Genomic DNA, 13428 nt, shown 5'->3' on the forward strand with positions numbered 1-13428 from the left:
AGGCCTTTATCAGCTCATCATAAGCTAATTTAATAGAAAATGTGTTCGACAACGAAGGCCCTCAGTACACAATCTTTCCCAAGTGCTTATCTTAGGGGCATAATAGCTGCTATAAAATTTATCACATCTTCTGGCTGTTGGAACTTAGACCACTCCCATCCTGAGCCATTAATAAAAAAATGCATAGGTTTATAAAGCAAGTGGACGGAATACGATGCATAGAAACTACTGATAAGGGATCATCTAAAGTTGTGATCCAACGATGATTCCGGAACTGAACTCTATTACATACATGTCTCTAACGCCCAAATTAGCTTTGCGCTTCGCTCATCATAGCCCAAGAGTTGCGGACCAACTTCAAGGAAGGTGCACCTAGAGGCGAAAATGCACGGGTCAAAACCCAAGGGCCGCTTTAATTTGCTCCATGATACCTTACTTATACGTTGATTTCCAATTTACTTCCCCACACATATCCCTACATGGAGGTTACAGGACTAATATTGCATAAAATCGAGTCATGACTTAAATCAATGTTAATTTAAGACAAAGATTTTGTTATACAAACTCTGCCCCATTTAAATTTAGTTTCAGCAAAATAAATAGGTGTCTTAAATTAGAGAACTCTTTTATAAATTACGTTAATAAAATTATATCAGCAATAAATTTAATTAATTAATGAATAATATCTAAAATACGAAGAAATAATTAATTAAAAGATTGCCCCAGACTACATGTAATTATGGCATCAACTTGAAAGTGTTCAATATTAATTTTCATATTAATAAAAAGTACTTAATATTTCAATGAGTTGAATAATATTTTAGTAAAATTTCAGTTGCAAAGCCCAAGCTCTATCTACCTTAGCAAATAATAAATCAGGCAGTGTGACAAGCAAGTATTAAAAAAATAAAAACATATGGCGGGTAAAGGGGAATGGAGCAATTTCTTATCCCAACTATCTTCACACGTTCAAATCCAACGTTAACAAAATGCCACACAGCTTATCTACTCTCCTCACCAACAATGGCTGCTGCCCTTTCCCCAAAACCAATCCCACCATGCCTCACACTTCCTCCCTCAACTCCCCCCCTCCAATCCACCACCACCCTCTCCTTCTTCCCCCGAAAAGCGGCCCCACTCTTCATACCCAATGCCAAGAAGAAGAACCCCTGGCTTGACCCCTTCGACCAGGGCGACGACCCCGAGATGGAGTACGGCCAGCTCTTCTCCGACGGCAAGCAGGACGAGGACCCCCGCCCTCCCGACAACCCCGGCAACCCCTACGGCTTCCTCAAGTTCCCCCAGGGCTACGCCGTCGAGGTCGCCTCCCTCGGCCTCAAGATCAGGGGCGACGTCAGGCGATGCTGCTGCGTCGTCTCTGGCGGCGTCTACGACAACCTCCTCTTCTTCCCCGCCATCCAGATGATCAAGGACCGCTACCCCGGCGTCCAGGTCGACGTCGTCACGACTGCCAGGGGAAAACAGGTTTATGAGATCAACAAGAATGTCAGGTTTGCTGATGTGTACGACGTCGACGATCCTTTTCCTGAGCCGGCCGACTATACTGACATGATCGGCCAGCTTAAGGTAGGGAAGATAGATAAGATAAAACATGATAAGAATGCACATTTTATTTTCTGAACATGGATGAGTTATCTGTCCTATCAAACTGGATCTTATGATTTTCGTTGACAAATTGTTGTCGATTTTTGCAGAACAGGTACTATGATATGATCTTGTCGACTAAGCTGGCCGGGATAGGCCACGGTGCATTCTTGTTTATGGCTAGTGCGAGGGACGTGGTTAGCTATGTTTACCCTAACGTCAATGCTGCCGGAGCAGGGCTCTTCTTGTCGGAGACATTCACTCCCGCCACCACCAATCTGGCTGACGGCGGTTACCACATGTATGTATGTTTGTTTGTTCATCAATGGGAAAAGAATTATTCATTCTTGAAAAAAAAACAGGGGAAACAGAGTATGTGATGTATATGAAAATGTTGTGGTGCTTGTTTGTTCATCAATGGTAAAAAAAAATCATTCATTCTTGGAACAAAACAGGGGAAACAGAGTATATGGTGCATATGAAAATGTTGTGGTGTTTGTTTGTTCATCAATGGAAAAAAAAATCATTCATTCTTGAAACAAAACAGGGGAAACAGAGTACATGGTGTATATGAAAATATTGTGGTGTTTGTTTGTTCATTCATTGGTAAAAAAAATCATTCATACTTGGAAAAACAGGGGAAACAGAGTATATGGTGTATATGAAAATGTTGTGGTGTTTTAGGTATCGCGAGATGATAGATTGGCTAGGGAGGCCGTTTCGTAGTGTTCCAAGGCAGGCGTTGCCTCCGCTGAAGGTGTCGATTTCAAGGAAGGTGAAGGAGGTGGTCGAGGCCAAGTACACGAGCGCGGGGGCGGTCAAGGGGAGGTACATCGTGATCCATGGCATCAAATCAGATTCAAAGGCCTCAATGCAGAGCAAGGGAGATACTGATAGCTTGCTGCCTATTGAGATATGGGATGACATAGCTAGTGCCATAAGGTACATATCTTAATTTTTCACAATTGATCAAATTTTCCATGACAATAATTAATTAACTATCTGCTTTATTTGATCAACACTGTGACAGTGGACTCACTCCATTGTTCGTGATCCCACACGAGAAAGAGCGGGAAAATGTTGAATATGTTGTTGGAGATGATGCTAGTATAGTGTTCATTACCACCCCAGGGCAGGTTAGCCTAAATTTTCATATGCATTAATATTCAAATTATTATCTAAAATTAAGATGATTGTCTAATGTAAAAACATGTAACTTGAGTTGATTAGCTCGCTGCTTTGATTAATGATTCGGCGGGTGTGATATGCACCAACACAGCTGCTGTACAACTTGCAAATGCGCGCGAAAAACCAAGGTGATAAATATCATACTTATAGAATGTGAGCATAATGAGTCAGTAGAATACCACCGAAAGTAAAAACCCTAACGGTGCTTGTGTGGGTGCAGTATCGCATTGTTTTGCTCGGAAGACAAGGCTAAGGTGTTCGTGCCCAACGCGGAAGAGAAGAAGTGCGCGGTTATATCGTCGAAGACAGGAAAACTTGTGGATATAGATGTTGAAGCCGTTAAGAATGCAGTTCAGATTTTCAGCTTGCCTTTGGCTATTGCATAACTAAATTCTAACATGCCAAATTCATTTTCTTACATTTAAGAATCTGCAACAGCTGCTTTTATCAAGAGTTCATCATAGATAATATATTATATATGTATATTTCAATTATCAAATAAAAGATAACTTTCTTGCCTTTGAGAGTTGGGAGCTTTGTCCACAGCCCACTAGGCATTATGTGGGATTTTTTTACTAGTATTTTTGGAGCATCCATTAAATTTTGGAATGTTTTTTGAACTTGTAATATGAAGTTTTGAGTTATTTTTCGTTTTCTCTTTTGTTTAAGTTGGGAAGGGGCAGTGAAATTTATGAGTTAAAAAAATGAGTCAATTAAATTGAAAATTCTAAAATGAAAAAATGGCTCAATTAGCATGAACGGATGAAGTGGTATAAGAGAAAATATGGATAAGAGAAAACATGAATCATCCACAGTGCTGGATGTTCTAACCTATTGATATTGCCCTATGGACAGACAAGTCATTGTGCTTAGTCAATTCATCTTTACCACTCCAAGAGCAATTAGACACATCAACCTGTGTTTTATTAAATTTCCTACTTTAAAAATCTAAAAAGGGCAAAACTTTGTTTGCCATCCAATCCAAGACCTCCCCCCATATTATATCATAACTATTCTTTTCCATCAAAGGCATAAGCAAACTAAAAAAAAATCATTCAAGCATAAATAATTGCAGATATCATGTATGTGAATGTGATCATCACCGCATAATTGTAAATCCATCATAAATATTAAACTCATCTACATGTTAACCAATTAACAAGCTTTTATGTGCATCATTTCATTCTCACAAACCAACCCCACCTTATAACTAATCTTCGCCATTAATATAATTAATCTCGACTTGTTTAATGACCTCTGTAATACGTAGGATGTGGAAATAATTAGCATGCCATGATCCCTACTTTATTTCCTCTTTTTCTATGAATCGTTTTTATATCAATTATCTTTAGGCATCGTGAAATTCATATTTATTTTGTCGGCCTCAAATGTAAAGTCTCAAGCATGGCATTGGTTAAATAAATATTCAAATCCTTTTAACAGTTCAATTTGCCAACTAGCTAGTAGTTTCAGCCTTAAAATAATAAACCAAACCCATGTGAAAGCGTTATTAATTAAACCAACAAATTCATGTGTTATACTCCCTCCATCTATAGTAGATGTCACACTTAGAAAATAACACAGAATTTTAGGAGATTGTTATTTTGTGTGTTAAGTGGTAAGAGAAAATATAATTTTATAATTGATGTGAGGGGGAACCTTTTTCAAAAGAAGAAATGTGACATTATTTGTGAGACAAACTAAAATAGAAAGTGTGACATCTATTATAGATAGGACAGAGGGAATAATATAATTACGATTATGTTCAGATTGTAGTGAACAAATAAAATAATTATTTAAGAGCAAATAATTGCAACCAAACGTATTAATTATTGCCTCTAAAACCTTTCCAATTTCTAAACTCCGAAACTTAATTTCAAATTCGACAATTAAGCTAAAGATATACTCTATATTTTCTTTGATTACAAATTCATCATAAAGAATACTAAGAAAATATGAAAAGATTTAATTATATTGTAGCGGTCACCATTTTTCTATATATCATGTGTTGTTTACACTGGTAGAAACCTGTGAAAATAAGTGAAATATATGCATATATTCCACCATTTTCCACCAAAGTAAACACATTCTAACCAAAAACAATATTAATTTCATCTTTTTATCCTAGTGTATAGACTTTTTAATTAACTTGGTAACATTAATTTTACGCAAGATTGGGAGTTGTTTTATTTTGGCCATCTGCTTTAAATCTTAGGCAACTTCATTGTCAATTCACACCAGAAGTTAGGGAAATAAAATTCTAATAAAAATTATATTCTTAAACATATCAATCTCCAGTCATCCGTGAGAACTTTGGAACAAATTAAATCTGCAATTGATACTTTAGAATTGGATTTTTAATTAAATCGCGATCATATCTTATATTGAATGTCTTAATCTGCTTTGTTAGTTGCATTAAATAAATATGAGTGGTCACTTACATTTAAAAAGAGCCAATAGCGGCGTGGAAAAAGTATTTAATCTTTCTAGTAAGGTGTGTGTGGACCACATTAGGAAAACAACAAATTTTATTGTGCACTTGATCACCATCTCTGTTATTTTGAGTAAATCTAATTTTATATTCTAAAAGTTTTAACTTTTTGTAAATGTGCCCCAAAACATGTAAATTACAAATAAATTAAATAACTACACTATCTTTAATACCCTCGTCATTTATTTCTATATATTATTAGAATTTAATCTTAAAAGATAACTATTTATGTCTTCGTAGGTGGCGTTTGGTTTCCAAGATAAAATTATCAATATATAATCTATGATTGAATTGTGAGATTCTTTTAGTTGAAGGGCGTTATGACTAATTACTATCACATGATTATCCATTTATGATTGAACTGTGAGATCCAATCTCATGACTCAATCACACTATTTATTTAATCCTGAGATACAATCTTGCAAACCGAACAGTCCTTTAGTATACTCCCTCCACTCCACGTTATTTGAGGCGTTTCTTTTCGGAAAAAAAGATAATTAATGTTTAATGAGTTAAAAATAAAATAAAATAAAATAAAATAGAAGAGAAAATAAAGTATGAGAGAGTAAAGTAAAAAAAAGTAATAACGTAAGTGAAATTAGATGTTTTGTTTTTAGTTAAAAAGAGAAATGACTCAAGTAACTTGAGACAACCCAAAATAGAATATGATTCAACTAACTTGAGACGGAGGAAGTACTATAAGTATGTGCGATATAAATGACAAGAAAGAAGAATGAAGAAATAAAATATTCTTATTATTCTCACCTTTGATTTCAAGGTGCCTCTTTTATCCATCTCTCCTATTCCTATTTGGAAGAGGAATTTTCTTTTCATTATTTTTGCATGTCTGATACATGTAATACGTACGAATTTTGCTATTTTTAGGGGTTAGAATCGCTTAGTTTCGATCATATATTGTTTGAATTGAGCTTGATAATGTGTATATTTCTCTATTTAGGTACTTTTGACAATTCCATTGAGATTGTGCAGATAATAGAGTTGAATTAGATTCAATACGAAAAGTACAAAAGTTGGAGTTCAAATGTGGAACAAAATGAACTGAGCGACCCGTTGGGTTCGCAATTCTCCAACCGAGCGACCTGCTCGAAGGTTTCCAGAAGAGTCATAGAAAGCCAGCAACCTGTTGAAAAGCTTCAATAAAACAAAAGACAACTAGCAACCACTGAGATCGCACCCTTGTGACCCGCTGGATTGTTGCGGCTCATCCGAATGACGTGTATTTATTGCATTTTCAACTTCAACTTATCCCCAACTATATAAAGGGACCTTGAGCTCAGTTTTTAAACTACATGGATATATTGATGTTGACTGAGCTAGAAATCCAAATAACAGAAAATCCACAACATGATACTTTACATTTGTGAGAGGAAATCTTGCATGCTGAAGCTATGTATAAAAAGTGGTTTAATCGAGATATCATGGTTGAAGAAGTTAATGACTGAACTAGGCCTTGGGTCATCAACTACGAGTAAGTTGTTCTGTGATAATAAGGCTCCCATTTACATCTCAAAAAATCCAGTCCAGCACGATCAAACCAAATAAATGGAGGATCACCACTTTATAAAAAGAGAAGATTGAAGCATAGGTGATAGAACTTCCTATTGTCAAATCTGAAGATTAGCTGAAATACATTCTAACAAAGGCAGGGAACTTGAAGATCTTTCATGAAGTATTAGTCAAGTTAATTTTCAGAAATCTCATTTCTCAACTTGAAGGGAGTTTTGGAAAGAAATCTAACATTCAAAATATAAGGAGAAAAATTAGGAGAATGATTATATTACAAAAATTAGGAGATCGTGATCCTATAGTTCAAATTTATCATGCATATGTATTTCTACCTTACAAGAGTATGTAAAGCATTATTATTGAATCAAATATAGATTATAGAGATTAAACCGCCCAAAATTAATTAAATTTGTAATTGCAAATTCTAAGAAATATAGTACTAAAATCAACAATTAATTCTTTTTCATAATCAATTTCTAGAGTTATATAGGAGTATATCTTTGGTGAAAATATGATTTTAGTTAGATTTGGTGGTTGTGGAGAACGAGAATCGGCAGGGAGTGGAACAGAACCGTTGCATAAATTAACTCTATATTCACATTTAAAGCTAAATAGATGTAAGTTTAATAATAATTAAAAGATTCGATATTCGCCGCCACAACCATAAACGAGCTAATGACATTCTATTACAAGATAAAGACTCCCTTACTTTAGCTTCCCAGCAATAATTGGAACACTCTTTGGTCAATATTTACTTTATAAATAATTGTAGAATAATAAAAGTTTACATGCATATTATTCTGGCTTACAGAATCACAATAGTATGTGGCCTTAGGATCAATAATTTTATGGATTGAATTATTCTTTTTAAAAGTTATAGGGATCATTATTATTTAATCAACCCAAGTGCATGGAGGGAGTGACGGAAAGTAGTGAGTATTAGCACTTCATATCATTGTAAAGTAATCCAATTGAGCATAGTATCCTCCCTTTTGTCTAACAAAGCATAATAGTGAAAAGATTAATTTATTCGTATAAAAAGCATAGTCATTGTAATAAAAGTGCATCTTATTTAAAAAATAAGAAATATAAGATTGAGATATATACTTATAAAATAATAGAGAACATGAGGAATGAAATTATTAGAGAATGAGATTAATATATGAGGTGTGATATCATGACATACAATGCATGTATACATCATAATCATAACAATACAATTTAATTAGAGATAATATTTTTGGTGAGTGAGTAGGCGAATGGACCACGCATGCCTCATGACATGGCTTAGTAGCAAAGGAAGGCCACCTCAACACTCACTATATATAACCCTCTCTCTTTAACAACACACAATCAAATTTTATCACTCTCTCTCAAAATTAACCATGCCCTTGTCCAAAATAGCTGCGGAGAACTATGTACCTAGCTTGGTGGTGGTGAGGCCGTACGAGCAAGAGAGAGACAAGGCGGCCGTGGAGGAACTCGAGCGCCGGTGTGAGGTCGGGCAGCCCGGGAAGCCCTCGCTGGTGACCGACCTCATGGGAGACCCTATTGCCAGAGTCCGCAACTTCGTCTCCCACATTATGCTGGTATATATATAGTCATGTTTAAAGGATTGTATTCAATGTCGAATTAATTTCAAAGGTCACTGGCCTAAAATGATTTTAAAATGAACTAGTCAATGTTATCCAATAATGAACTAATATTTTAGTTTGACGATTCAGCATTAAGAATTAGTTCCGCCTATAGCACAGCCTCATGTTAAAATAGATATATGCATGTAAATATTTTACTAAATAAAATTTATTTATTTTTAGGTGGCTGAATACGATGATGGGAAAGAAATAGTTGGGGTGATAAGAGGGTGCATCAAAACGGTGACAAGTGGAAAGAGAAGGTCAAGCTCTCCAATTTATGTGAAGTTGGCTTATATTCTTGGATTAAGGGTTTCATCCTCACACAGGTTTGTCATTTGTCAACCTCTTCCCCTCCATGCAATACTTTTGTCTTATCTTATTTTCTTTTTTGATGAATTTAACATGCACATTTCCCAATACCGCTATTAAAATGGAAACTGAGAACCAATTAAATTGGTTTACTGATTGATTAATATCAGTTGTCATCAAAAAAATTTCAGTTCTTGTCTTTGTTTATTGATTCATGAATATCAGTAGGATTTTATAATATTGAAAGTTAAGAATTCATATGTTTTGTAATGTCAAACGAAAAGTGTGCATATATGATGTGACCGAAATCTAAATTAGGATGTGATTCGGTTTATTTTACATTAGACACAAACTGATAAGTAGATGCAACCTGTCTGCTCCTGTTTTTGGTTCGTTGTATATATATAATCTATATAAAATGAACATATTCGTGCACTATTTTAGACATATATATGTAGCAGATAAGACTTGGATATATACTTCCAAGCTATCATTAATAAAATTTTTTTTACATAAGAGCAACTCCAAGGGTAGAAGGTAAATGAAAAGGGTATATCATGTTTATACCTTCTCAAAAATTGCAATATACCTTTCCAAAAATCAATCAACTCCAAGGATAAAAGGTATATAGAAAGATATATCATTTAAAAAAAATAAAATAATAGTACAAACATTAAAAAAACATAAAGTGTAATACCTTCTCAAATACCTTTCCCTTTGGAGAATGATTTTTTATGATTTTTTATGAAAAGAAGGTAAATATGGTGGTTATATGATTTTACCTCTCCATCAATGGAGAGGTAAAGATACCTCTTCAAAATGGAAAAAAAAAGTATAATACCTTCTCAAATACCTCTCCCCTGGAGAATGTTTTTTCATAAAGAAAAGGTAAATATGGTAGTTATATTAGTTTACCTCTCCATTTACCTCTCCCTTGGAGATGCTCTAAGTAACTCTAGAATTGATGGATTATGCTTATACTTTTGTATGGCTCAGGAGGCTTGGCATTGCAACAAAACTTGTCCAAGAATTGGAGGAGTGGTGCAAAAAAAATGGAGCAGAATATGTCTACATGGCTACAGAATGCAGCAATCAAGCATCCTTGAACTTGTTCATTCAAAAATGCAACTATGTCAAATTCCGAAATCCAACGGTCCTCGTGCAGCCTGTTCATTTTCACCACAAGCCGTTGCCATCAGAGATCACAGTCGTCCAAGTTCCTCACACTCTAGCTGAGTCATTGTATTGGAACATATTTTCAGGCTCGGAATTCTTCCCTAAAGACATCGACCGTTTACTAAGTAACAAACTCAATTTGGGCACTTTCATGGCGTTACCAAACAAATTACTCCCAAATTGGGACCCTAACACCGGTGAATTACCCGCGGCTTTCGCCATACTTAGTGTTTGGGACACAAAGGAAGTGTTTAGGTTAAGAGTGAAGGGAGTGTCGAGCCTAACACATGCTGCCTGCCTAGGAACTAGGGTTGTTGATGTTATGGCACCATGGCTTAAAATCCCATCAATTCCTAACATTTTCAAGAATTTCGGATTTTACTTCATGTACGGACTTCACATGGAAGGTAAAGACGGTCCGAGACTAATGAAATCGCTATGTAATTTGGTGCATAATATGGCTCGGAATGACTCTGATTGTAGGGTCGTGGTGGCTGAGGTGGGCCAGAACGACCCCGTTCGAGAAGCTGTTCCGCATTGGAAGAAATTCTCGTGGGATGAAGACATTTGGTGTATAAAGAGATTTGGAAAAGTCAATCAGGATTGGTACAAGTCTCCTACTTCGACTATATTTGTTGACCCACGCGATCTTTGATCATAATTAATAAACTGTGCTGTTTTAAATTAATGTACGATAATGTTGTAGCTTGTTCCAATTCTGCCAAGTAATGGATAACTTAGGAGTTTAGGATTTTGTACACGGCCGTTTCTACTTCTAGTACTGCAAAACAAAAACAAATTGCCACATGTAACATCTGGACAATTCCTTGGTTGAATTTTACTATCTGTTGACAATTTATTATCCTTATCCACTAGATTTGGTTGATTGGGAAGCTGGGGTGGGGGTATATTTAAAAATATGTCTTTTTCAAGAATAGATAGTTTTTCAAAAAGTTTGTTGTAATAACTAATTATCATAGGTTAATTAGGATGAATTGCACATTTCTACATTCACCTTTGTGGGCCCGTCCCACCGCCTAGCGGAACGGCGGTTGGGAAGGGCCTTATTGTGGGAGCCGAGCCGTGGGGGAAGGGGAGGGGCGCTCGAGAGCACGGGCTAGGCTGTCCCGCGCCGAGCCATAATTTTATTTTATTTCTACTTTATATATGTACAACTCATTGCATTTTATTTTTTTACTATTTGATAAACAACAACAACTAAAAAAATTAAATTGAAGAGTTTTTAGGAAGGCTGTTGGGAGGGTTGTTAGTAGGACTTTGATGATGTAGCTGGAGGTATCTGTGGTTCAACTGTGGCTGGACTGTGGAATGAACATTGTTATTACTAATGCTCTTAATATAACACCGTTAGGAATGATTTTTCATTATTAATATTTTTGGCCTTTCTTTAATTTTTTTTTTCAAGGAATAAATCCACTATTTAGAAAGTACTTGAAATGATATTGAATTATTCGTTAGTTTTTGTTATTTTAATATCCAGGAACTAATAATGTTGAATTGCTGATAAAATTCATTAAAGGCCACAAAAATAGCAGTATTCATCTATTAATTAATTAACTTTTAAAATAAGTAAGGATATACACAAATTAAAGATTCGCAATAGATTATGGAAAAGAAAAAAAGTACTATTACTATATCACATAGGCAGGCGCAAACACACTCATTTCAAGATTTATATAATCTATAATTGATCCATCAAATCTTGATGTATATGAATAAAATTTAAAATTTGTTAATGAACGTGTGTCATTAGCAAATGAAGGTGATATTTGGTCCCCTACTCTCTTTGGGAAAGAGAAAGTTTATCGCCCTTTCGGCTGATTTCAGTGCAACAACCCCAACTACACACACATACACACATAATAAAAAAAATAATATTAGAAAAATGGTTTCGAAGAATCAATCAACGTGTTAGCATTCAGCTTTAACACCTATCATGCCCGATCAAATGTTCGTTCACCACCCAAAATTAGTTCACATGACATGCCTTTCCTTATTACCCTTAATTTTGTGTTTAAATATTAAGTATTGTTTACCTTATCCGATTAATCGAGTGCTATAGTTTGTCAAATTATTGTGTAATGATGTATACGGAGTAATATGTTTGGACTTAATTCTGACATGTAAATGTAATATGAATCTATAAAAATTTATAGGGTTCCATCCTAAATTAATTAAATTGGTTATGGCATGAATAGTCATGAGACTAATTCCAGTTCACTTAACACCGATGTAGAACTATTGATACTTGTATTTGTTTAGGTTAGTATGCCTTGAATTTATATAGGAGGTTTCCTATTTAGGATAGAATTATATTTCTTACACCCAGTCTATCTCACGTGTGTTTATATATATATGGGAGTAGAGCACATAATTCTGTATCTGAAAACCGCAGTCATAGTACAATTTGTTCTCTGTTCTTGCCCGTGGACGTAACCAACACAACATTTGTAACAGCCCGACATTTCTAGGGTATAATAAATACGGCGACTGTTAACTAGGCGAACTTAAGGCGACGAAAATGTAGACTAGGGTTTCATTTAAAGAGATTTGACCAAGTGTTTAATGAACTGTCAAGGCAAGAAGTCAACGGCTAACTTACGAGAATCAAGATTTAATAGACTAGGCTCAAAAGTCAAAGGTTTAGCATAATTCCAACAAAACGCAAAAATTCTCATTATTCCAAATCAAAGAAATAAGTTCACAACAACCAAAGATAATAAGTTTCAAAATATTCAGCGGAAGCATTCCAAGAGAAAGCGAAGCCATGTATGAGGACACGACTACACTCAAAATCCCAACCATCCATATTATTCGATTCAATTGTCTCAACACCACCGACCGCCCGTCGCCGCTCAACCTGCACATAGGGAAAACACATGCAGGGCTGAGTATTTTAAACATACTCAGTGGACTCATGCCAAATCATTTTATAGTTATGCCACCCTTACCATAGTGAACTCGAGATTTTGCATTTATTTAAAGATAAGCATCGAGTATCACAAAATATTTCATGGACTGGCCAGTCAAACAATACCTCCCATTTTCTCATCAATCATCATTTCATATGGTGCGACGAAGTGTGGCCACACTTTCGCCCACGAGATCGGCCGACTAGCAAGGACGGCTCCCGATCTCCCGTTACACTAGCCTGATAGGGTTTGCGGCCCTACTCAGACCCGAATTCGTTTATATAGCCCTATAGCCTAATGGAGCGCACTCGCAAACTAGGCATCAGGCACACACAATATCCAAAATAATCATAGGCATGGCATAACAGTTTAATCTACCCTTATTGCTCCACTTTCATAAATTTGCAACATAAGAGAGAGTTTAAGAATAAAGCCCACCTCGATTTCCTTCGAGTTCAAAAACGCACTTCTTCTTGTTATCACACCGGGAACGCGAACTATCACCTTTAGTTCATATATTTCAAATAAGTCTCAATCATGGATCAAAATCATGCATGTTCTC

At 35.6% G+C, this 13428-nt stretch overlaps 2 protein-coding genes across 3 annotated transcripts; both read left to right on the forward strand.

Annotated features, from left to right (window-relative positions):
• Positions 1 to 1008: 1008 nt before the first annotated feature.
• PNSB1 (NDH-dependent cyclic electron flow 1) lies at positions 1009 to 3317 on the forward strand. Its single transcript, XM_048083783.1, has 6 exons — positions 1009 to 1587; positions 1716 to 1906; positions 2290 to 2547; positions 2636 to 2741; positions 2836 to 2921; positions 3014 to 3317. The coding sequence occupies exons 1-6, from the start codon at positions 1024 to 1026 to the stop codon at positions 3177 to 3179; spliced, it is 1371 nt and encodes a 456-aa protein (XP_047939740.1). The 5' UTR covers positions 1009 to 1023; the 3' UTR covers positions 3180 to 3317.
• A 4830-nt stretch (positions 3318 to 8147) lies between these two features.
• On the forward strand, positions 8148 to 10691 carry LOC125187847 (putative N-acetyltransferase HLS1). 2 transcript variants are annotated; one of them, XM_048084496.2, is made up of 4 exons: positions 8148 to 8400; positions 8629 to 8774; positions 9754 to 10340; positions 10417 to 10691. In XM_048084496.2, the coding sequence occupies exons 1-4, from the start codon at positions 8197 to 8199 to the stop codon at positions 10509 to 10511; spliced, it is 1032 nt and encodes a 343-aa protein (XP_047940453.1). In that variant the 5' UTR covers positions 8148 to 8196; the 3' UTR covers positions 10512 to 10691. The 2 variants fall into 2 exon arrangements, with proteins under 2 accessions (XP_047940453.1, XP_047940452.1); XM_048084495.2 differs by having other exon boundaries at positions 8150 to 8400; positions 9754 to 10691.
• Positions 10692 to 13428: the final 2737 nt, after the last annotated feature.

This window comes from Salvia hispanica, chromosome 5 (assembly GCF_029641045.1).
Source record: "Salvia hispanica isolate PSC_SH4W2 chromosome 5, Shi_PSC_v1, whole genome shotgun sequence".
Taxonomy (NCBI): Eukaryota; Viridiplantae; Streptophyta; class Magnoliopsida; order Lamiales; family Lamiaceae; genus Salvia; species Salvia hispanica.